This window comes from Prunus dulcis, chromosome 2, assembly GCF_902201215.1.
Source record: "Prunus dulcis chromosome 2, ALMONDv2, whole genome shotgun sequence".
Classification (NCBI taxonomy): domain Eukaryota; kingdom Viridiplantae; phylum Streptophyta; class Magnoliopsida; order Rosales; family Rosaceae; genus Prunus; species Prunus dulcis.
In genome coordinates, this window is record NC_047651.1 from 12,485,166 (window position 1) to 12,512,306 (window position 27,141).

General features: G+C 36.2%; 1 protein-coding gene, 1 long non-coding RNA gene and 1 other non-coding gene across 3 annotated transcripts; 1 reads left to right on the top strand and 2 right to left on the bottom strand.

Moving 5' to 3' along the window:
* The first annotated feature begins 4,329 nt into the window (after positions 1-4,329).
* LOC117617220 (glutamate receptor 1.3-like) lies at positions 4,330-8,471 on the top strand. The gene is made up of 5 exons (XM_034346511.1): positions 4,330-5,079; positions 5,221-6,545; positions 6,757-7,060; positions 7,165-7,541; positions 7,900-8,471. The coding sequence occupies exons 1-5, from the start codon at positions 4,788-4,790 to the stop codon at positions 8,254-8,256; spliced, it is 2,655 nt and encodes an 884-aa protein (XP_034202402.1). The 5' UTR covers positions 4,330-4,787; the 3' UTR covers positions 8,257-8,471.
* A 3,194-nt stretch (positions 8,472-11,665) lies between these two features.
* On the bottom strand, positions 11,666-17,574 carry LOC117619386. The gene is made up of 2 exons (XR_004584559.1): positions 17,215-17,574; positions 11,666-12,022 (listed from the first exon to the last, which is right to left on the bottom strand). It is a non-coding gene; the product is annotated as an uncharacterized LOC117619386 (long non-coding RNA).
* Positions 11,702-11,807, bottom strand: LOC117620441. The gene has a single exon (XR_004584778.1). It is a non-coding gene; the product is annotated as a small nucleolar RNA R71 (small nucleolar RNA).
* Positions 17,575-27,141: the final 9,567 nt, after the last annotated feature.

A 27,141-nucleotide genomic window follows, 5' to 3' on the forward strand; every position in this document is an offset into this window, starting at 1 on the left:
TGGGCTAGTTTGACCAAGTGTGGGTAGTTTGACCCTCGGTTGACCTTGAGTCTTTCGAGGTAGTTTTATCTTCCTAGAAGGATTATAATGACCCTAGTGACAGGTCTTGAGCGTTGTTGAGCTATGTTGACAAGGTTGAGACTTCTAGAGTGTTTATTATTATTGTAGGAAACTCTTAGATATTATTTAATAATTGAAATTATGAAATTTATGTTCATGTGCCTGATCGTTGGTCTAAAAATAATATTATTTTCCTGATTAAATTACGTTGCAGTCTACTATAGACTGGTATCACTGAAATGGGAATACCTCTAGTATTAGTTTAGATAAGTGAGAGTATGTCAGTTTGAAGTGCTATACACACTACCCTAAGTACCACCCTGTGATTGTTAGGTCCCACGTGGCGTAGGTTATCCGGCGTGCAGACAGGCCCCATACGTGGCGTTGGTAGTTCCGACGTATGGGGATATATTATGATATTATGTTGAGATAGCACGTGGCGTAGGTTATCCGGTGTGTTGATAGGCCCCATACATGGCGTTGGAATTTCTGGCGTATGGGAAAATTATGTGATTGTCAGGTTACCTGTGGCGTAGGATTTTCCAGCAGGATGATAGACCCCATATGTCGCGTTGAAATTTTCGGCATATGGGGAGATTATGTGATTGTCAGGTCACCCTGGTGTAGGATTTTCCAGTGGGATGACAGACCCCATATGTGGCGTTGGAATTTCCGGCATATGGGGAGATTATGTGATTGTTAGGTCCCACGTGGCGTAGGTTATCTGGCATGAGGACAGACCCCATACGTAGCGTTAGAATTTCTGGCGTATGGGGAAATACTATGATTGTTAGGTCACACGTGGCTTAGGTTATCCAGTGTGCTGACAGACCCCATATGTGGCGTTGGAATTTCCGACATATGAGGAGATTATGTGATTGTTAGGTCTCATGTAGCATAGGTTATTATTTTTTTTTCTCATAATGTACCTAGTAAAACAATTTAACTAGTGTAATGAATCTATTTTTTCTCTCAAAATAATGTACCTAGTAAAACAATTTACCTAGTATAATGAACTTATTTTTTTCTCTAAATAATGTGCCTGTTTTTTCTCTAATAATGTATACCTAGTAAAACAATTTACCTAGTATAATGAACTTATTTTTTTCTTCTAAATAAATTTTTAGTTTATGAAAAATGTATGGAAATTTCAATTACAAAGTAATTGACCTATTTTTGTTAATTTGTTTTGGTAAATAATATCCTTATATTTTTATACGTATATATTTATATTTATATTTTTCATATATACATTATTGGATATGTAATTTACATATTTTTTTATTTACAATTTTAAGGGGCGATATGTTAGAGGGAATGGCAACCAAAAGAAATGGGGTGAATGATATATTATTAATCTGGAGTTTTAATTACAATTATGGCAGTTAATGAAATGTTTGGAATAAATTATATATAAAATATTTTTCATAAAACAGGTAATAAAGAAAAAAATAGGTACAATATTTGGAGAAAAAATAGGTTCATTAAAAAATGTATTAAAAACAAAACAATAAATAAATTATCAAATTATTTTTCTACATTATTAGTATGTACACTATTATTCATAAAACTATAATAAAAAATAATATTGGTAGTATAATTCATACAAAGAAAACAACATTAATTCCTAAATTTAATATTGATTTTAAATTATTAATACTTTAAATAGATTACTAGTCGTAATTCATAGAAGGAAAACACCATTAATTCAAAAATAGATTACTAGTTGTAAAATAGATTACTAATACTTTAATGTGAAATTTAATATTTAATTTCAAATAAGTTTCTAAATTAGTTCCTACATCCATTACAACTATTTGGAGATATTTTCAAATTCAACCGATATCATTAGTTACACCTTCCATAACACATTAACTTATAAATAGGGGTAGTTTTGGAATCTGAAAAATATAATAAATCAGATTTTAAGTTATATTAGGTAACTTTCTTAGTTAGATCCTAGTCATCGGGTATTATTTGAAAAAATTAGGTATTTTAAATAGAAAACTAAAAGAAAGGGTTGTAGGTGATTTTAAATGAATTTTATGGGTATTTGAAAAACACAAGTGCATACATATAGCTATTAATTTGAAAATTAAGATAAATTAGTTACCACCCCTCGTTTTAGCTTGTTTTTCTATAACGATGATAATCCATGCATTCGTCATTCGACTAACACTCATAACCATCATCGGCACATTTGTGATTTCGATGTAAACGCATTGTCTGCTGCAGCAATAAAAGTAAAAAAAGGAAGATAAGCTTGTTAAAAGAAAGAACAACAGAGCAAGAGCACATGAGTTGATAAACTTGTTTATAAAGAAGAAGAAATGCAGATTAAATTAAAGAAGTCTCGTGTACGTACAAAAAGGACAATTTGGAGGATTGTCTCGCTATCATGCTACCAATATTTTTCGACAAATTTCGACCATGTAGAGGATTGTTACGCTAATAAAATAAATTACGTCCTTTTAAAGGTATCCGATTCCGAACAGTAAGTGCTCTGTCTCAAGCCTTTTAAACAGATACAATATAACCCATAAGCAAACTACATAGGTTTCCATGGTGTATTGGCAAAGTATTCTGCTAGTTACTCTATGATTAAACCCAAGCCTATTACCATTGGTTTTGGCTTTGTGAGTACCCTTTCTAAACTTTGTATATACATTCATATATAAATAAGTAAATAGATATACATATGCGACACGTTACACAATAGCGATTTAAAACATTGTATATAATTCTTGTGTAATTTACATTCTGAGTCACATATGCTCAATGTATACTTGTGTATGTATTTACAAATGCTAAATTTGATTAATAAAAAACAAGAGCCAATTCTTCTACTTCAGAAATTTATCAATCTTGGAGCTTATTGGTTCAGTCAAAGCCCCTTACCTTACATACTCTTTCTTTTTCAGGCAATCTAATAACAGATTATGTTTTAGAGCGGCGTGGCATTGCAAATCAACTCGGCGAGAATCAACCTTCATTTGTTTGTGTCAACTATGAGAAACGAAATTTACTGAGATACTGGTGCATGCTCACACAAGGCAAGCACTCAGACTGAAAATGCTCCAGAGAGTTTGAATAATGAAGCCTTCCTTGAATCAGAGGATTGGAGACTGTTGGAATTTTAAAAATATTTTAAAAATTTAAATGTTTTGATTTATTTAATTATTTTGGTTGTTTTATTTTATTTATTGTGGGGTTATACAAAATTAATTTTCAAGTATTATTTATATATTGATTGCTTTAATTTTTTTGATTTAATGTGGTGAATGTTATATGTTATTTGATGCCTATAAAAGGTCACTCCTCCATATTTGCACAACCACAATATAATACCATACTGCCATAACCACTACTACAATATGATTCTCTCATCTTCTCCTTTCATACTTTGCTGCTACTCTTCAAGGCGTACTAGCCATATGGTTTATAATAATATCAGTTCGGTCCGGTTTTTATCTTAAATTGAACTCAGAATCGAAACTATTTAACCAGCCTGATTAGATCTAGTTTTAGTATATAAAAAAATTATAAAATTGGTTGGTTTAGTTTAAACTGATTCCGGTCTAATTTTCGATTTTGAATCGGATTATTATTTTTTTTAAAATTATTATTTTTTATACAAATTCTACCTAAAATTTTAATTTTTGGGCTTGAAAATTTACAAATAATCCAATTTCATCCAAAGAGAGATATTATGCTCAGAAAAGAGAGATGTTTTGAAGTTGGACTTAGGAAAATATTAGTTATGAGATTAAAAATGTAGCATTGAATTTAAATAGTTTTGTAAATATTTATATACACACAAACGTTCCAATTTGGTAAGGTATGAAATCGAAATCAAAACTGGTTTAAATTGGTCCGGTCCAATTCAATGCTGATTTGTTAACTTTTTTAATTAACTGATTTTTTTCCATCCGGTCTAGTCCAAGCGATAAACAACAGTACATGCTCTCACCTGCACATATATATTTATTGGCATAAATAAATTATATAGAAGGGACGAAAGACACTAAAAATAATTCCTGCGTGATGGGTCAAAACATTAAGTATTCCCATTGTCAAAGAAGTGTTATCTTTTATAAGAATTTATAAAACTTGAAAAGTATGAACTTTTTGGTTTGAGAAATTTGTGCGCATGTGGCCCAAGCCCAAGGCCCATTATTTTCTTCTGGCTCATAGCCCAAGCCCCATTAAAAATAAATAAATAAATATGAAAAAAACTCAGTGTAAACAGGTGGTCCATAATCCCTGTCGAGCACAAAACCTTTCACACCACGATTGGGATCAACATGTTAAAGGGGAGAGCATGGTTTCTAGTCCACCATTTCTTTACCACATGGGATGCATGGCTAAATCTTGACCCCAGGGGATTAAAATAAATTGACTTGAGATTGGACCATTTTTAAGGGGCCTTGTGTGGAATGGAAGCAGCAGGGGAGCTTCGTAAGCGTACCTGAAAGGTGTGCTCTGGGAATGAATAGTGAAGCAAAAACAAATGGGAAAGCTTTAGATAGATAGAAGAGAAGAGAAACAGAGGCAAAGTCCTCCACCACCTCGTCCTCCCTCCCGAACTCGAGAAAAACACCAATTTTCAAAGTCTTCGTCAATCTGTTCACATTACTTTCTTGAATTTCCTAATCACTGGAATTTGTTATATCTTGCAGTCCATAGCACCTCCCACTAATTAAAGAGAAGCAGAAACTAAGTTAGTCATGTATATGGAGTTTCAAGGGAAGAAGCAAACCATCCTCTGCCTGTCTTTTGTGACCTTGTTTAGCCTTGTAGGTCTCTTGTGTGCTGAAATTGATGGCAGTCCCAATATTGTTGTGGAAGAGGTTCATGTTGGTGTGATTCTTGATATGGGGTCAAGGGAAGGAAAGATTATTCTCAGCTGCATTTCAACAGCCCTGTCTGATTTCTACCATCTGCATAATAACTACAGCACAAGAGTAATTCTGCACACCAGAGATTCCAAAGGAAAAGCTCTGCATGCTCTATCAGCTGGTAAGCCACATATTAATATTTTAGTCTTTTAATTTTCCTTCTAGACTTTGTTATAATGATTATAATAAAAAAAAAATTATAAGAAACTATCATTATATAATTTTATCTTAAACTCTAGTTGCGATCTTCAACCAAATGCAGCTCTAAATCTTTTGGATAAGATCAAAGTGGAAGCAATAATTGGTGCACAAACAAGAATGGAAGCAAACCTATTGGCAGAGTTAGGAGAAGAAGCTAAAGTCCCTGTATTGTCACTTTCTGGACTTCGTACTAGTCCTTTCGGTGCTCCTGGCGAATATCCCTTCTTTGTTGAGATTACACAAGATGAAACTTCTCAAGTTACGGCAATCAGTGGCCTTATTGAAATGTTCAAATGGAGGGATGTCATCCTTCTATATGAGAACACAGATTATGGGAGAGACATCATTCCATTTTTTATCAACTCCATTGAAGAAGCAAATGTGACTATTGTATATAAAAGTTGCATTGCTGCCTCCTCAGCAGATGAACAGATCATTGAAGAGCTCCGCAACCTCACAAAGTTGAAGACGGCGGTATTTGTGGTGCATGTATCACATTTTCTTGTTCCTCGCCTTTTCTTGAATGCAAAAAAGTTAGGCCTGCTCAGTGAAGGGTATGCTTGGATCATGACATCAACTAGCATGAATTTCTTGCATTTTTCCATGGACCCATCTGTAATTGAGTCAACGCAAGGAGTGCTCGGTTTGAAGTCTTATACTCCAGCATCAACCCGCCTCCACAATCTTACTTCAAGATTGAGGAGGATATTTTACATGCAGGATCCTAACATAGAAGTAAGTGCGGTAATCCCAGATGGAATTTGGGCATATGATGCAACTTGGGCTCTAGCTGAAGCAGTTGAGAGGACCTGGACTTCTACAGGATTGAACCTAGTGAATTTAAACAATATTACGTCCTCCAAACATGGACTTCTGCTTCTTCAAGAGATATTGCAAACAAGGTTTAAGGGATTAAGCGGTGAAGAAATTCAATATCCAAATGGGAAGCTAGTTTCAAGTGCATTTGAGATTGTGAATGTCATAGGAAAAGGGGAAAGAAGGGTTGGATTTTGGCCATGTGAAGAAAAACACACAAGAGATTCCTACCCACTTAATAACAGAAGAAATTTACTTTCGACCAACGATCTCGAAACAATCATATGGCCTGGAGGATCATCAACCATCCCAAGAGGTTCAAAGATGCATGTGAGTACTAGTTCTGAAATAAAACTAAGAGTTGGCGTTCCAGTGAAAAAAGGGTTCAACGAACTTGTGCATATGAAACATGATAATCAAACCAATCGAACATATTTCACAGGCTTCTGCATCGACGTATTCGAGGCTGCAATTAGAGCATTGCCGTATGAAGTAAATTATACCTTCATTCCATTTCCGATTGGCATTAATGCAAGTTACAATGATCTTGTTTACCAAGTTTTTCTCCAGGTATGCTTAATTTGAAATTAAAAATTTATATCAGGTAAAATATAAATATTATGTTGGATAAATACATCTGTAATTGTATGCTAATAACTTGTAATGCAAAAATAGATTTGCGTCTCATTATATAACATTTTAATGATTTAATCTTTCTAATTTTTTATTTTTCATTTTCCTGCCACACACATTTGCATATTGGGGAATGTATTTTAACTAGACATTCGATGCTGTTGTTGGGGATACCACGATCACATGGGAGAGATCTCAGTATGTTGGTTTTACAATACCATATACTGACTTAGGTGTGGGGATGCTAGTATCAAATGAAAATGGAGACATGTGGATTTTCTTGAAACCTCTTTCGGCAGATCTTTGGATCACAATTGCGGGTTTCTTTATCTTGACCGGTTTCGTTGTGTGGGTAATTGAGCGTCCTGTCAACCCAGAATTCCAAGGGACACCTTCGCAGCAAATCGGAACCATATTATGGTTTGCCTTCTCAACCCTTGTGTATGCTCATAGTAAGTGCACTATATAGATGCAGTAGTTGACCATCAGTCTTGATTTAGTTTAGAGTTGATTTGCTAAGATCACCTGGAAATGAAATGTTGTCTTTTTGATGCAGGGGAGAAGTTGTTAAACAATTTAGCAAAGTTTGTAGTGATCATATGGGTGTTTTCTGTGCTTATATTGACTTCCAGTTACACAGCAACTCTGACATCAATTATGACAGTTAACCAAATACAATTACACTCAAGAGGGGACTATATAGGTTACCAATCAGGTTCATTCACCCCGGGACTGGTAAAGAACTTGAATTTCAAAGGTCTTAATCCCTATAATTTGGTTGAAGAATATGCTCTCGCTTTATCAAGAGGAAGTAAGCATGGTGGTGTCTCTTCTATCGTTGACGAGCTTCCATACATGAAGATCTTCCTTGCACACTATCCTACTGGCTATTCCGTGATTAAACCCGAATCTAGCACCAATGGTTTTGGCTTTGTGAGTAACCTCCCTTAAATTAAGTTAGGTATTAATCATATGTTGTATTTCCGCTATAAAACTAGCAAGATTAAGCATAATATTTTGGCCACATAACATCTTAGCATTTATAGTTTCTGTAGTTTTTTATGATTTTCCAATTTGATCCTTGTATTTCTGATTCTGACAATTAAGTGCATGTACTTTACTTAATTGTGAGAGAAAAATGTGTGGAATCAGATGCTTAAATCAAATCTAATATGTTACATCCATTTAATTACACATATGCATTGCAAATCAAAACTATATGGAGAAAAGCAGAAAATCAGGAAGTAAGCATGCTGATTAGTTCGTTGTTCATCTTTTTTTGTATATGCAGGTTTTCCCTAAAGGTTCGAAATTGGTCCATGATATGTCAATGCAAATTCAACTAATGAGAGAAGAGGGAAAGCTTATAGACATGGAGAAGGTCTGGTTTCATAAGAGAACAATTTCTATGTTTGACAACACAACGAGCGATCCCAATACTCTAAACTTCCATACCTTTCGTGGTTTATTTCTCGTTACTGGGGTTTCTTCAGCTTTTGCTCTTTTCATATTTATAATATTCCCACTCAAAGAAAAATGGTATGCCGTGAAGAAATTCAGGTTTAGATATCAGGTTCGAGAAAAGCTGCAGCGTGTAAGGAAGTTCTTCTCTCGCAAAGTTTCCAATGAAAGCGAAGAAAACCAATAGACACATAGTGCATGAAGCTAAGTATTAACCACCGTGCAGTCTCCTACTTGGCATCGTCGCCTTGGCCATCCATCCCATCTTGTGCTTTCTCACTTAGCGTCATCTCTAGGCTTTATAGTTTCTCATGCTTTCTGTAAAGATTGTGCACTTGGCAAATCCACCAAACTATCCTTATATTAGTAATAAAACCTTTGCCCCATCTCCCTTTTATTTAATTCACTCTGATGTATGGATGTCCTCAGTCATTTTTGTCACTGGTTATCGTTATTATGTCTTGTTTACAGATGACTTTTCCCGTTACTCCTGGATCTATCCTATGCACTGTAAAAATGAGGTCTTTTCTCACTTTCAAACCTTTCTTGCCATGGTTGAAAATCAATTTCACACAACTGTGCAAATCCTTCAAAGTGACAATAATGCTTTCTTCGATCTTTGCAGTCAACTAGGCATCCACTAACGTTTCTCATGTCCCCACACTCCCCAACAAAATGGCCTAGCTAAACGTAAACACAGACACATTGCCATCATGATCCGTACCCTCCTTACCACTTCTCACACTCCCCACAATCTCTGGGTTGAATCTACCCTCACTGCTGTCCATCTCATAAACCTCCTACCTACTCCTAATCTTCAATGGGACACCACATACAGTCGTCTCTTCTAACATCCTCCCTCATACTCTAATCTTCGAGTGTTTGGGTGTTCTTGTATCCCTTACCTTGGATTATATACTAAAAATAAACTCACCAACCACACCCTTGAATGTGTTTTCCTTGGATACAATTCTCGCCACAAAGGTTACCATTGTTTACATCCCTCCACGGGTCGTGTTTACACATTCCGTCATGTTTTATTTAATGAAATGCATTTTCCATTTGAGCATTTGTAGATATCATCTTCTTCAGAGTATGTTGATATTGAATTCCACCCAATCCTGCCTTCCTCCGCACCTGGGCCAATATCGATCACTCTTGCCCCAGACTCAGACTTGCAACCTCACGGCACCTCCCTGGTGCGCACCTTTCAGCAGCTGCAATCACAAGCCATGACCCTGGCACGCCGCACACCCTAGTCCACTCAACGACACTTCTTCTGCTTTATCCCAGCCATTGCTCCAAACTTATTCTCGACGCCCTCGTATACAACTCTCTCTGCTTGCGCCTACCCTTGTTCCAGCAGCTCCGCAATCTCCTGCCCCTGTTCCTCGCATGCGCATCTGCTTTCAAGATGGCATTCAAAAGCCCAAGCTTCATACTGATGGCACTGTCAAATATCCTCTTCCCGTGCCTTATTAACTGTTGTTGAGCATACTGAACCTACTTGTTTTTCACAGGCCACTGATGGACATATTTTATATTATATATTTAACCTCATTCTTAGTATATTTTGGTTAATATTTTGGAAGAATTTTGATACTTTGAATTATATTTCCAATATAGGCCTTTCGACTCTCTCTGGAGCAAAACATAATCAAATGGAGGAATTTTGGAGTAATTCCAGTTGGAAGACGTTCTTGAGTCACTTAGCTTGATCGTATCAAAATTTCAGAGTTTTCTTCCAAGCGGTTATTTTCTGGCAATAAAATAAAGGAGCAGTGTGCGGTGCTGGAATAGTGACGTGTTGGGCTTTTATTGCGTTTTTGGAGCACAAGATGACCTCGGATGGGTTCGTGGCCTTCTAGAGAAGTGTTCAGAACATTTTCATCTTTAAAAAAAGCTATCTTGGGCCAGATTTGGAGGAGATTTGGGGCAAAAACGTGGCTGGGCAGATTTTGGGCAGATTCTCCTATTCCAATTTGGACTTTATTTCCTAGTTTTATTTTATTTTAATTAGTTTCCTTGTGGGGATGGAAAAGCTGTACATTGGCAGCTAGGTTTTAAGGGGTATTTAAGCTCTTTCTCACAAGGAATTAGGGGACTTCTTTTTCACTTTTGAACTTTGCATTGTGGAGAGAAATTGCTAGGGTTTTGGGTTTTCACAACTTTCAGGTGTTTTCGTTCTTTTCTTCTTAATGATATTTTCTTGGATTTCAATTATGAGTATGCATAACTAAATTTCTTTTGCTAGGGTGAAGCCTTGAACCTTAGCATGAATATGTGATTTTTATTTAATTGCTTATGATGAGTGCATGCCTACTTTGAATTGTTAATCACTGTTTTAAACTATCTAATTGTCTTAATGCCTAATCACCATTAGGATCTTTAGAAAAGTAATTGGATGCAATTTTAGTAGGAAGGTTCCCTGAAATTGATGCTAGCTTCTTGTGATTAATAATTGTAATTTCACTTAAGATGAACACCACGTCTTAAGGGTTGCATGGTTTTTCAAAGGGTTTTCACAAAACTTAATGAGTCTTTCATGTTCAGATTTGATCCGAACGTCCGGACGGGTTGCATGTTGGATATACGTTTTGTGTTGGAGGTTCCAAGTAGAATATACATTAGGAAAACCTAACCTTCAAAGTGGCATGTGCAAATCATAAGTAATTGGTAAAAGTTCATAGGATTGCTAGGTGATGGTGAAACCCTAGTGCTTTTATAAATTGATATTCAAAACTCTTTCCTTCAATCATATTTGTTCTTGTTTTAATATTTGTTTTTAGAATCAACCAAATTCATAATCATCTTTCTTGACCTTTTATTTTAAGTAGTTATTTGGAATTTGTTTTTACTTAAATTGCTAATTAGTCCTTGAGGAAAACGACCTTGCATGAGCATCTATACTACAATAGCCTTGTATTCTTGCAAGTATTTTATGTGATTTTAACTCTGTTTGAACAGGTACTAAAAATCCTATCAAGAAATTGGCACCACTGCCGGGGACTATTTTAGACAATTTTTGTTTAACCTTTTTCTGATTTATTTTATTTTTAATTTTCGTCAAAACAACCAAAAAAAAATTGAAATTGAACAATTTTGTTTCTGTTGCAGATTCTGCAGACTGCATGGTCCAGAACCAGAGCGCACATTGCATAGACAGCGGAGAGAAGTTACTTGGGCTTGGGACTGTTCACTGCAGGGCACTTTTCTTCAGAATCTGTTTGCAAACGAGGGTAACATGGCGTTAGAATTACCTGCAGCAGGTAGACCACTCAGGGAGTCATTGGAAGCCCGTGCCACTGATGTTCCCAATTGCATTGTGTATCCTGAATAAGAAGAGGGTGATTCATTTGAGATCAGGCACCATATGCTTGAAATTCTACCTACTTTTCAGGGGCTGCCTAATGAAGATGCAAACATATATATTGCAAAAATTATTGTGGGGTGCAAGAATATTTTGATTAGGGGTTTTTCTGTTGAGGCTATTAAGTTACGTCTTTTTCCCTTTCACTTTGAAGGACAAGACAGAAACTTGGTTATTCACTCTACCAGCTAATAGCATTACTACTTGGCAGCAGTTACACACAAAATTCCTGAACAAATATTATCCAGCATCCAAGACATTGAATTTCAAGAGGGAGATTTTGACATTTACACGAAGCCTAATGAAGAGTTTCATGAAGCGTGGGAGAGATATACAGAGATGTACATAAAGTGTCCACATGTTAAAATTGATTCAGATACACAAATGAATATTTTCTTTGATGGGCTTAATCCTACATCTAAGAGCCATGTGAATGCATAAGCAGGAGGATCATTGTCAAATAAATCTGCAAGAGAGGCATTTGAACTGTTTGATATGATGGCTACAGAATCTCAGCAATGGGCAGCAGAACATTCACAGAAAAGGGGCATTTTTGAGTTATCAGTAGGTTCTCCCAATATGTCTGCACAAATGGAAAAAATGGATAAGAAAATTGATGCAAAGTTTGATATGCTTCTACAACATCTAGCAAGTTCTACACAGCAGCCACCTACATCAACAGTTTGCACTATATGCAGTATGGCTACACATGACATAATGGGCTGTCCACATAGAGACTCTTACCCAGAGCTTGTTGAACAACATGTCAATATGATGAACAGCTATCAAAGGCCTAGGAATGATGCATATGCAACTCATTACAATCCTGGATGGAGCGATCACCCTAATTTCAAATGGGGTGACAATCAGACTAATGCCAAACCATTCCAGCATGCACAAAAACCTTTTGTTCCCCCCAAACCATCTCTGGAAGATCAACTTGCTAAACTGGCAGCAACAACTCAATCATTCATCGAGGGCAACAATCAAAGATTTCAAAATGTTGAAGCATCAATTAAAAGTTTGGAGCAACAATTTGGACAGCTAGCTACACAGATTTCAAATAGAGAAAAGGGCAAATTTCCTAGTCAAACAATTCCTAATCCAAATGGACGTGAAGATTGCAACGTTGTTCGGACTTTACGATGTGGAAAAAGCTATGACAATCGTGAAAATAGCATTGAAAAGGAGCAGCAAACAGTGAAGGATAATACAGAAAATTTTGCAGCAGCAGAATCTGCCGAACCTGCAGAAAGACATAATTTGGCAGATCTAGAAACTGTTCCAAAACAAGTTCCTGAGCGTGTTCATGAGGCCCCTATTCCATATCCAGAACGTTTGAAGCCAAAAGCAAAAGATCAACAACTCAAGGACTTTATGCAGACATTATCCAAGGTTCAAATCAACATTCCATTACTGGATGCAATCAAGAAAATTCCATCATATGCCAAATTTTTGAAGGAAGTTTGCAGCAGCAAAAAGACGCTTTCAGATTTGGACAAAGTTATTTTGACAGAACAGTGCAGCGCAGTTTTGCTAAACAAACTACCACCTAAGAAAAAAGATCCAGGGAGTTTTAATATTTCTTGCACTATTGGAAATTCTAATTTTAAAAGTGCTTTAATTGATTTGGGTGCAAGTATTAATTTGATGCCTTTTTCTGTTTTCCAGCGATTGGGGCAAGGAGATTTAAAGCCTACATCAATTATACTTCAACTAGCTGACCGTTCAATCACTTATCCAAGAGGTGTTATTGAAGATCTAATTATTAAGGTTGATAATCTTTATCTACCGGCAGATTTTGTGGTTTTAGACATGGATGAAGACCTTCAAACACCTATTATTTTGGGGATGCCGTTTATGGCAACAGCTAGGACCTTAATTGATGTGGAAGTTGGAACATTGACTTTACGGGTTCAGGACCAATCTGTGGTGTTTAATTTGTTTGAGGCAGCAAAACGTCCTGCTGAACAGCAAGATTGTATGCGTATTGACATGGTAGATAGTATGGTGCAGGACGGATTTTATGCTAATTCAAAAACATATCAGTTGCTGCATGTTTTACAGGGGGAACTTGAGACAGATTCTGAAGATGATGGTGTTCTTGAGTACATTCATGCATTGAACAGTCTGCCCACAGTGTTGCCAAAATTTAGGAATGTGTACGAGAATTTAGGGGAGCCCAAACAGCCCCTTAAACCATCTAGACAACAGCCGCCAAAATTGGAGCTGAAGCCTTTACCAAAACATCTTAAATATGCATATTTAGGAGCTGCAGAGACGTTGCCAGTTATAATTGCAGCAGATTTAACACTGACAGAGGAAGATAAATTGCTTCGTGTGTTGAGAAAATATCAAGATGCATTGGGATGGACAATTGCGGACATCAAGGGAATCAGCCCAGCCCTATGTATGCATAGAATATTAATGGAAGAAGACGTGAAGCCAACAGTTGATGCTCAACGCCGCCTTAACCCAATTATGAAAGAGGTGGTCAGAACAGCGGTTATGAAATTACTTGATGCCGGTATGATTTATCCTATTTCTGACAGTAAATGGGTTAGCCCGACTCAAGTTGTGCCTAAACGAACCGGTATTACAGTGGTGAAAAATGATCATAATGAGTTAGTTCCTACACGATTGACTACGGGTTGGAGAATGTGTGTAGATTACCGGAAGCTTAACACAGGGACAAGAAAAGACCATTTTCCATTGCCTTTTATTGACCAGATGTTAGAAAGGTTGGCTGGGCGGGCTTTTTACTGTTTTCTTGATGGGTATTCTGAATATAATCAGATTCCAATCGCACCAGAGGATCAAGAGAAGACTACTTTCACTTGTCCATTTGGTACTTATGCTTATCGGAGGATGCCGTTTGGATTATGCAATGCACCTGCTACGTTTCAACGTTGTATGATGAGTATTTTTTCTGGCTTGGTCGAAAATATTGTGGAAGTTTTTATGGATGATTTTTCTGTTTTTGGGGATTCATATGATCAGTGCTTACAGAATTTATCATTAGTTCTTCAGATATGTCAAGCGACGAATTTAGTGCTAAACTGGGAAAAGTGTCATTTCATGGTTGAACAGGGAATTGTCTTGGGTCATTCAATTTCTAGCAAAGGCATTGAGGTTGACAAAGCAAAGATTGACGTTATTGCAAAGCTGCCACCTCCTACATCAGTAAAAGGTGTGAGGTCCTTCTTAGGACACGCAGGGTTTTATCGTCGGTTCATCAAGGATTTCTCCAAGATTAGTCGACCTTTGTGCACTTTATTGGCTAAGGATGCACCATTTAATTTTGATAAGGCCTGTTTAGAAGCATTCAACAAGTTGAAAGCACTCCTAACTTCGGCGCCCATCATTGCTGCACCAAATTGGGATTTACCATTTGAACTAATGTGTGATGCGTCAGATTATGCTGTCGGGGCAGTTTTAGGGCAGCGAAAAGATAAGCTTCCCCATGTCATCTATTATGCAAGTCGTACTCTCAATGATGCACAGTTTAACTATGCAACTACAGAGAGGGAATTGTTGGCAGTTGTGTTCGCACTAGAGAAATTTCGGTCTTATTTGGTTGGGGCTAAAATAATTGTCTATACGGATCATGCTGCACTAAAATACTTGTTGTCTAAGAAGGATGCAAAGCCTAGATTGATTCGTTGGGTTCTTTTACTTCAAGAATTTGACTTAGAGATTCAAGACAAGAAGGGCAGTGAGAATGTTGTGGCTGATCATTTATCTAGATTAATTATTCCAGCAGCTACAGAGGCAGATTCTCTACCATTGAGTGAAAGTTTCCCAGATGAACAGCTATTTGCTATCAAAATTGACACACCTTGGTTTGCAGATATTGTCAATTATTTGGCTAAGGGTGTGGTGCATCCAGATTTTTCCTACCAGCAGAAAAAAGAAGTTTTTATCTGATGTAAAGCACTATTTCTGGGATGAACCGTACTTATACAAGTATTGTGCAGACCAGATTATTCGCAGGTGTATTCCGGAGGCTGAACAGGAAAGTGTTTTAAAGTTTGCTCATCACTACGCTTGTGGAGGACATTTTGGGCAGAAAAGGACAGCAGAGAAAATCCTACAGAGTGGGTTATTTTGGCCAACACTTTTTAGAGATTCACAGAATTGGTGCAAGGCATGTGATAGGTGTCAAAGGGTCGGCAATCAATCCAGAAGGAATGAGATGCCCCAGCAAAGTATCTTAATTGTTGAACTATTTGATGTTTGGGGTATTGATTTCATGGGACCATTCCCATCTTCTAACGGGCACCAATATATTTTAGTGGCTGTGGAATATGTTTCAAAGTGGGTCGAGGCCATTGCCGCACAAACTAATCAAGGATCAGTGGTCCTGAAGTTCCTCCAGGGGGTTATATTTCCACGTTTTGGAATTCCGCGTGTTATTCTTAGTGATGGGGGGAAGCATTTTATTAATAAACCATTTGCTAACCTACTGGCAAAATATGGGATTAATCATCGTGTGGCTACACCATACCACCCACAGACATCTGGTCAAGTTGAAGTTTCAAACAGAGAAATAAAACGTATTTTGGAGAAAACAGTGAGCTCTACACGCAAGGATTGGAGTTTCAAACTAAATGATGCTTTGTGGGCATACAGGACAGCTTATAAAACTCCTATTGGGATGTCACCATTCCGACTTGTTTATGGGAAAGCCTGTCATCTACCTATGGAGCTGGAGCATAAAGCTTACTGGGCCATTAAAGAGTTAAATTTTGCATATGACTCAGCTGGGGAAAAGCGAAAATTGCAGTTAAATGAGCTAGAGGAAATTCGTCAAGGTGCTTATGATAGTTCTCGCATCTACAAGGAAAGAACCAAGGCATTTCATGACAGTCAAATTTTACGGAAGGAATTTCAGCCAAGGCAAAAGGTTCTGTTATTTAGTTCAAGGCTCAAGTTGTTTCCAGGGAAATTAAAATCTCGCTGGACTGGACCCTACCTAGTGACTCAAGTTTTTCCTCATGGAGCAGTTCAAATCACTAATGAAGATAAAGGCAACACGTTCAAGGTGAATGGTCATAGGCTGAAACCCTACATGGAGACACCCTTTGACATTGCAACCGAGTCTTTGACTCTGAAGGAACTAGTGATTTGACCACCAGGCTTCTGCAGAGTCTAGCTACAGACTTAAAATAACGCGCTTATTGGGAGGCAACCCAATTTTTCTAAACTCTTTACTTCTTTTATTTTCAAAACAAAAAAAACAAACAAAACAAACAAAAAAAAAAAGAAATTTGTTGTTTTCTTTATCTAGTTGTTTCTAATTTCTTTCTATTCCTAACACATAATTGACTCAATGCAGGACACAACCATCAGCAGCAAGCATCAAAAACAGAAAATCCTATACTGGAATCTTGCACCCAGTAGCAGCTGGAATCTTGCACCCAGCAGCAGCTGGAATCTTGCACCCAGCAGCAGCTGGAATCATGCACCCAGCAGCAAGTCTACATTAACATCACCACATCTACACTATACTGGAAGTTAAAGCAATTCAGATGAGTAAAGATGCAAGTTTGGGGGAAGCTGTTGCGGTTCCAGCACATATATATAATTTTGAGAAGTTAATTTTTGCAACTCAGTTTACATCACATAGCCAGACACCACACAACTGAGTATCGCTATCAGAACCAACCAAAAGACACAAGCAAGACCCATGAATTAATGCAGATCTACAACAACAACAAAAAAAAAACAAAAAAACAAAAAAAAAAAAAAACTTGCAGGGATTCGATATTATACCTGTTCCCAACTTGAAGATTGACTTGCTCGCTGAAATCCACCAACAGACGGGAATGAGTATCTCAGAACAAGGCAATGAAGTCTGAAATAATCACTTTTGTTCTTAATTACTTTCAACACAAAAATACCCACACTGAGACCCAGTTATGAGCACAATGCGAGACTATGTGGTGTTGGGGTTGAACTCCGTCTGGGTCAGCTCATCTGAGTCGGGGGGGTCAGCGTTGGGACGGATCTCGGTGAGCATCCGATTGTCTCTTCGACGAAGCCGCAGCGGATGGTGATTTTGATTTTGTTGAGGGTTTTCTGGATTTGGCACCCTCACATAGATGAACCCACACGACTATGCTCTGAAAGATAGCCAAGTGTCACNGTATTTTTCTGATATTTAATCAAATTTTTATGAATTTTTAAACATAAATTTGATAAAAGTATCAAAACTGACAAGTGGCGCATTGACAGGGGGACAGCCATCAAACACACTGATTGCACCCCATTCAACTTCCGCCATGTGTCGCCCCACACAATTTAATACTATTTTTGTAGGATTTAACTTATAAAATTAATAATAAATTAAATACAAATCCAAAAAATACACCAAAAATTGATACGAACTTTTTGTGACATTCCCTACAACCTCAAACTCGAAAAATATAATTTTGACTTATAAAATTTGAAAATGATAACAAAAACTCAACTTTGTTTTAAAACAAACCAAAATACTAAAGTATATTTTATAACATAACACTCATGTTCTTTGATTCGACAATTACCGTGAACATAAATATGTGGAATCATGATTTTAGAATCCATAGTCAAAGACAATGTTGTAAGGAGTTTGTATCAATTTTCGATGTATTTTTTCTAATTTTTAATGAATTTTAGAAGTGAAATCCATGAAAAATAATATTAAATTATAGAGAATCACACGTGGCTGCAGCTGAAATGAGAGCAGTCATTGTTTTCGATAGGTGGTGTCGTACGATTGGACCACATGTAATTTTGTTTATTTTTTTTTTCCAAGTTTATCTTAAAAAATCATAAAAAATTAATTAAAAATCAGAAAAATACACCGAAAATTGTTACAAACTCCTTACGACATTATCTTTGACTATGGAAGTCTAAAATCATGATTTCACATATTTATGTCCACAGTAAGCCTTGAATCAAAGAACATGAGTGTTATATTATAGAGCATCAACTAGTGTTTTAAATCGTTGAGAAATAAATGTGAGTTTTTGTCATCAATTTATATTTTTCTAAGTGAAATTATTTTTTTTGTAGCTTGATAGTGTAGAGAATATCACAAGAATTTCGTAGGACTTTCCGGTATATTTTTTAGTTTTTTTAATTTATTTGTTATGAATTTTAGAAGTGAAATAAAAAATAAAAAAATATAGAGAATCACACGTGGCTGCAGCTAAAAGGGGAGCAAGCACATGTCAGTTTGTTTACTTTTTCCAAATTTATCTTTAAAAATCATAAAAATCATAATTAAAAATCATAAAAATATACCGAAAATTACTACAAACTCCTTATAATTATGGAAGCCTAAATTATTCTTATATTATTATTTACCCTAAATTATTATTATATTACTTTTTATCCTAAATTGTTATTATATTGTTATTTACCCTAAAATATTATTATATTTCGTTTTATTGTGAATTATTATAATATTATTATTTACCCCAAATGATTATTCAAACGCATACTGGACAAGCTTTATATCCTTTAACAACACAACCAGATAAGTTTCCATAGGCGGGGAAATCATTAATTGTCGACATTAATGCAGCTCTGAGTGTAAAGTATTCTCCATTATGTGCATCATACACTCCTTTAATCCCAACCCACAAAGATTTTAAATCATCAATCAAAGGCTCCAAGTAGACGTCTATATCATTTCCGGGTTGTTTAGGACCGAAAATCAATAAGGTTAACATCATGAACTTTCGTTTCATGCACAGCCATGGAGGGAGATTATATGTAACTAAGATAACCGGCCAACAACTATATCTGCTACTTAGAGAACTGTGGGGATTGAATCCATCAGATGAAAGATGCTTCCACCCCAAATTTATAAGCCTTCGATCTTCTATCCGAGTGCATCCATGACTTATCCATCTCCGACACTATAACCTATTATCTATAATAAAGTGAAAATACAGGCAATGACCATCACTATAGCAGATTATACAAAGATCTAATAGCAAGTAATACACAACAGAGACGGCGGGTTTTAAACAAAAACAGACGTATTTGGCATATATAGACGACGGATTTTCAACAAACGTCGTCTATTATAAGTAATACAAACGACGGTTTATGAAAAAATCGTCGTGTATAAGTAATACAACGACGATAGTTTAAAAAAACCGTCGTGTATAAGTAATACAACGACGGTATTTTAAAAAACCGTCGTGTAATCGTCGTCGTAAGCCTAAAAATTTGTCGTGTCTCAGTTTATTTTCAAGAACCCAAAACCCATTAAGAACACAACATATATATGAAACCAAGCAAGAAACCAATATATACATGAAACCAAGCATGAAAACAATAAATCCATTCCCAATTCAACATAACATAGGGTGATTAAAAGATCCGAAAAAATTAAATCCATTCCCAATTCAACATAACAGATAATGTAATCCATGAACCCATTAAACAGAAAATCCATGAACCCATACCTATAAGCACATTATTAACAGATCGCAAAAGCATATACCTAAAACCCTTTAACAAAACAACCTAATATCATTCAATGAATTTACAAGGGGAAGATAGGGTTTGTACTTACAGGTTGGACGAGCTCACAGATTCGACGGAGCCTTGAGAGTGCAACTTTTAATTAGAGCAGAAGTGAGAGATCGAAATGTTATGTTGCGCGAAATCTGAAAATTTTAGGTTTCAGGGTTAGAAGTATAAGAATAAGAGCCAAATCTAAAAAATTTAGGTCGCGCGAAAATTTTTAGAGAGCACGCGCTTTAAAACATCGAAAGAAAAACCAAGGCGAAAGTTCCACGACGGAAAATTTATTTTGAATATTTTGATATAAAAATAATAAAATATTCTTATCACAATAACAAACCACGTCGGGGTTAAGAAATTGAAGGCGTTGTAAATTATAATAGACGACTTACATATTAAAATGACGTCGTTTAAAGTAGAAACCATGTCGGATATTTTACTGCACGACGTAACATATGTATTCCACCACTCAACCACCGTCGTTAAAAATTAATACCCTAAACCCTTAAAACTAAATTATATAATTTAAAATTTTAAGTTTATAAAAGGGTTTATGGTTTTACAGCCTAATATATACATTATACTACCCAAAAATTATACTTTAAAATAAACCCCAATAAATAACAACCCTAATCTCTAAACCCTAGACTCTAAACCCTAAACCATAAAACTAGAAGTGATTTTATGACTCATCAAAAGAATTTTGTTTTGGATGGTCATTTTAAATTTTTGTTATTCAAAATGAATTTTTTTCAAGGTTTAGGGGGAAGAAAATATATCAATGACTTCATAGGAGTTGACTTTTCATTTTTCTGATTTATTTTAAATTTATTTTGAATATTTTGATAAAAAAATAATAAAATATTCTTATCACAACAACAAACCACGTCGGTGTTAATAAATTGTAGACGTTGTAAATTGTAATATACGACTAAGTTGTTAAAATGACGTCGTTTAAATGAGAAACCATGAAGGCTATTTAACTATCCGACGTAAAATATATATTCCACGACTTAATCGCTGTCGTTACAAATTACTACCCTGAACCCTTAAGAAATTGAAGATGTTGTAAACCATAAACGACTCAATTGTTCAAAGAACGTCGTCTAACTGTCCTTTTACGTCGGATTTGTTTAAAACGAAACAACAAAAAACGACGGTTTTTGACTTTATTAGGTCGTTGAAAAGTATTACACGTCGGTTACGCAATTTGTATGTTTGTTTTTTTTTTTAATTTAAGAAAACCTCAACGAATTTTTACATTATATATTATAGACAAAATTTGTACATTATACATAAATATCAAGTGTTCAATAATTCCCCTGTTCAATAATTTGGCAAACAAACTCTGCCCATTCATTCCGGACTTCATCAATTGCTTCTTGGGGGTATGAAGCTTCCTGGTTTCCCTTAGCATACTGCATAAACAATGACTATTAGGGTTTATAAATAAAAAGAAATTCAATCACAGACGACGATATTTTTCATAACCGACGAAGTATATCTATTCAACGACGGTAATTTTACATGACCGTCGTTGATAATACAAAAAACGACGTGAAATGTATGAAGGTAATTTCTTCTTACCTTATTCTCAAACGCCAAGGAAGGATCCATGATGATGTCCCTCATGAAGCGCATCACATAATACCCGCATTCGACACTGCTGGGTTGCTTTGGTGTGCCCGAGAGAGTTTTCCAAATTACAGCTTTACGTCCTGCTCGGCCTATGTGAGAATTATATATTTTTATAGCACTATTCACGATGTTTTTCGCCTCTTCATCGACCACACGATGACCTGGCAGAGGATCCAAAAAATAGACGGTTTCCCTCTTTGCCCTTACAATCAGCAAGACCCAATGACGGCTGCACAAAATTAATATAAAAACGACGGTTATTTACAAAAACGACGTATTATAATATTTCACACGACGAAATAAAGTAGCAATCGAAGACATTATATATTTATCACGACGATAAATAACTACCGACGTGGTTAGTAGTTTCAAACGACTCAATAAAATAAAAAACCGACGTGGTTAGTTTATACGCTGTCATTTATTGAAAATCATAAAAACAAAATCCTGTTAAGGAGACTAACCCTCGATTGTAAGGCATCATGAAAATCTGTTCACCGTCCGTCTTCTGAAGTCGAGCTGCTACCAATCGTGATCTGTCAGCTATTGTGCCAGAGTTGGCACTAACTGTAGCATGGTCGATAAAGCCAACCATGCTGCACATATTTGCTTGTTTCAAAACATCATGTAAGTACCTAAATACATAAAATAATATAAACAAGTCAGCACAAAAAAAAACACGACGGTTATGTATAACAAAACGACGTATTATAAAATTTCACACGACGTACTGAAATAGATGAGGACGTTATAATACATTTATAACGACGGTACATACTAACGACGTGGTTAGTTAGTTAAGACGACGCAATATATAAACCAACGACGTATTATTTTAGAATTACAAACCTCATATATACAGCAAGCACAGTAGCTCCAATTTCTTCCATGCCTGCAAATTGTGTAATATCTTCAGGCAGGAGGAAGGTATCGCATTCACGACCAAACACCTCCTTATCAATTGTAAATTGCAGGATCTTTTCCTCAGGCACGAGTGTCGTTTCCACATAACGACAAAGGGTTTTTAAAGAAGATGGCGCCACCATATTTGAATAATCACCAACTTCAATAACCTGTTTAAAGAAATAAAAAAATGACGTGGTAATTCAATAAAAACGACGGTTTAAGGAATAAAACGTCGTCTGAAAAGAATTTAAACGACGGTGAAAAAACCGTCGTGGTGAATATTTTATTACGCCTTAAAAAAATTCCGCCGTCTAAGTTGTAAACAAACGACGGTTTAAAGAAAAATATCGACGTCTGAAATTTTGAAAAACAAATAAAAAAGGCAAAGTTATGTGAACATACCTTGTCGCCATGCTTTTCTTCATCTTCTTTCTCCTTTTCATCTTGTTTTTCTTCTTCCTTCTCTTCATCTTTTTTTTCTTCTTCCTTCTCTTCATCTTCCTGATGTTTCCCATTTTTGGCAGTATCTTTTTTTTCTTCTTCCTGATGTTTCCCATCACCTCCAGAGCAGCTTGCTTTGTCAGACATTGGATTTTTTGGACTTTGGCTAATTCTTGGTTTAAGCATGCTTGGATCAAAATTGGGAATTAATTGGGAAAGCTGACTAAGGAAATGCTCCCTATCAGCCTCTACCAATTGTTTCGTTCTAGCCTCCATCCTCAAAGCCTCTTCCCTAGCCTTAGCCTCCATCTTTTTAGTCTCTTCTTGAAGGAGAACTCTTAAACTGTCCTTCAAACGGTCGTCAAAGCTCACCCTCTGTGGTTTGGGTAAATTGAAATACTGCCTTGGGGAAATCCCAGCACCTACTCCTCTCAATCTGCCAGGATGCTCGGGGCCCAAAGCCATGGTCAACACATCATTGCTGCCATATACACTGACTTTGCCTTCCGAGACTTGTTTTTGCAATTCATCCTAAAAAAAAGATATATAAAAAAGTAAGAACAAAAAACACACGACGGTTATTTATATACAAACGACGTAATATATAAATTCACACGACGCAATAACATATAAACCGACGTTATTATAATTTATCACGACGGTAGTTACACCGACGTGGTTAGTTTTTTAAAACGACGAAATGAATAAACCACCGACGTCTTATGCTATAATTACAGAAAACAGAGTAGTGATTCCTTATTTAGACCTTTAACGACGTTTTTTAAAAAGTTTCGACGTGGTAATGTCATTCACACGACGCTAAAATGAACCATCGACATCTTATGCTATAATTAAAGAAAACAGAGTAGTGATTCCTGATTTAGACCTTTAACGACGTTTTTTTAAAAAGTTTCGACGTGGTAATATCATTCACACGACGCAAAATATAACATAAGACGTAATAAGAATTATTCACAGTTTAATAAAAATTTAAAACAGAGTGAGTAGGCTTACAATTAATTTTGCTTTCTCTGCCACCTTTGGATCGGGATGTTACCATGTTTGTCCTGTCTAGCTCTCTTCCATAAGGTAGATCGATCAATTTCTACCCCAGGCATGGTTTCCTCCAATTGATCCTCCAATCAAGCATATCCTTTTCGAGACAATCGATGATTGTACTCGAGTTTCTCCCTAATCTGTGCATGTTGAGAATGCACAGACTCAAAATCTTTTGATAACCTTGAAGCTACAAAGGCATCCCATTGTGCTTTCTCTATGAATTTATATGTTTCAGGGGGTTGGCTTAATTTCTCCTTGTCATTGGTGTATGGAAGGATATAATGCCTCGTTAGTGTAGACTTGAAATCCTTCCATTTCTTGGCAGCAGAAGATAAAACAGAGTTCTTGCCCCCTTGACCTACCACAAAAGCCATGTCAACTGCTTCCAAAATCTGCTCCTTTATATCCTTGGGGATTTGAGACCATTTCTTGTCCACAAGTGGAACTCTGGAGCGTGCCAACAAACCAATGTACGACTGCATCTCACTATGTGCTTGGCCAATACCTTTCCCCCTTTTATTGTACTCAACAATTGGCCTCAGTTTCTGAAGCTTTCTCTACACAACACGAGGCATTGTGCTCATACCTCGACCAGTCTTTGAATCATCAGAGATTGTTGTCTGGCTGGTTGGTTCTGTCTCAGCAGATGATGAAGCAAACTTCATCTTCTTCAAAGACTTCATCTTCTTCGAAGACTTGTCTTGAGGAGCTACCATTCCAAGCTCCTTACCTTCATTTTTCTTAGAGCCAGAATCCTTACTTTGGTGTTGAGAAACCATTTTAACAGACAAAACTGCAAGTGAAAATATTTCAGGAAAAGATTAAGAACACAAACGACGGTTATTAATAAAATACGACGTATGATATGATTTTAAACGACGAAATGAAATAATCTCAGACGTAATAAATGTTTAAAACCATTATTTATATAACGTCGTGGTATTTATGTTCACACGACGTCAATAGTAATATCCCGTCGTCTATATAAGGATCCAAAACCCTTCTTTCTTTCTCTGTGAATGTTTGATTGCAGATCCAAAACCCTAAAATACCACGCCGTGGTATTAACATTCACACGACGTGAAACAATAAGATATACTGTCGTCTATATTAGATACCAACCCTACTTTCTTTTTCTTTATATTTTATCAAATTAGGGAAAAACAAAAACCATTGTTCAGAGAAATCAAACCTGCAATTAAACAAGCAAATAAAAAAAAAAGACTATAATTTTAAAAACAACTTTGTCAATTTTCAGACGACGCTAGAACGACTGACGAACCGTCGTGGTCTACATATTTAACCACGAAAATAAGAAGCTACCGTCGTCTTATTTAGTTGAGGTAGTTGTCTTCAAAGTTGGAAACTTTCCCTCTTTGTCTATATATTTTATCAAACTTGGAAAGAAGTAAAATGATTTTGGCCAGAAAAAAAGGTAAAAAGATTTTTCAAACAAAAAACGTATGAGCATGCAAAACAGTAACCAAAATAGTGAAAATGAAAGCTTACCTATTGCGTGAAACGAAAGCAAGAGGAAGACGATCGATCTTTAAGTTCAGAGACGACGAAGAAGACGAGAGGAAGACGATGAGATACTCTGACAGTGCTCTGACAAGGAAAAAAGATGAAAAGTTTTCTCTGGGAGATTGAAATTTTTAATCGGGTTTGGAAACAGTGCATGTGTAAGTTAGATAGACGAAAAGTTGCTTACATATAAAACCATTTCAAAAAAATAATACGGCGGTTACATATAACTACGACGTATAAATTAAAAAATATGACGGTAAATTTAACTTCGGACGTGGTAAATAAATACGACCGTAGTGTTGTAGGTACCGTCGTAGTAAACTCAAAAATTAAAGTACATAAGTAATAACTCACGTCATGGTAGANGCAGGGTCGATAAAGCCAACCATGCTGCACATATTTGCTTGTTTCAAAACATCATGTAAGTACCTAAATACATAAAATAATATAAACAAGTCAGCACAAAAAAACACACGACGGTTATGTATAACAAAACGACGTATTATAAAATTTCACACGACGTACTAAAATAGAAGAGGACGTTATAATACATTTATTACGACGGTACATACTAACGACGTGGTTATCCAGTTAAGACGACGCAATATATAAACCAACGGCGTATTATTTTAGAATTACAAACCTCATATATACAGCAACCACAGTAGCTCCAATTTCTTTCATGCCTGCAAATTGTGTAATATCTTCAGGCAGGAGGAAGGTATCGCGTTCACGACCAAACACCTCCTTATCAATTGTAAATTGCAGGATCTTTTCTTCAGGCACGAGTGTCGTTTCCACATAACGACAAAGGGTTTTTAAAGAAGATGGCGCCTCCATATTTGAATAATCACCAACTTCAATAACCTGTTTAAAGAAATAAAAAAAATGGCGTGGTAATTCAATAAAAACGACGGTTTAAGGAATAAAACGTCGTCTGAAAAGAATTTAAACGACGGTGAAAAATCCGTCGTGGTGAATATTTTATTACGTCTTAAAAAAAATTCCGCCGTCTAAGTTGTAAACAAGCGACGGTTTAAAGAAAAATATCGACGTCTGAAATTTTGAAAAACAAATAAAAAAGGCAAAGTTATGTGAACATACCTTGTCGTCATGCTTTTCTTCATCTTCTTTCTCCTTTTCTTCTTGTTTTTCTTCTTCCTTCTCTTCATCTTTTTTTTCTTCTTCCTTCTCTTCATCTTCCTGATGTTTCCCCATTTTGGCAGTATCATCCTCAAAATGTAGGGATCTCACATCACCTCCAGAGCAGCTTGCTTTGTCGGACATTGGATTTTTGGGACTTTGGCTAATTCTTGGTTTAAGCATGCTTGGATCAAAATTGGGAATTAATTGGGAAAGCTGACTAAGGAAATGCTCCCTCTCAGCCTCTACCAATTGTTTGGTTCTAGCCTCCATCCTCAAAGCCTCTTCCCTTGCCTTAGCCTCCATCTTTTTAGTCTCTTCTTGAAGGAGAACTCTTAAACTGTCCTTCAAACGGTCGTCAAAGCTCACCCTCTGTGGTTTGGGTAAATTGAAATACTGCCTTGGGGAAATCCCAGCACCTTCTCCTCTCAATCTGCCAGGATGCTCGGGGCCCAAAGCCAT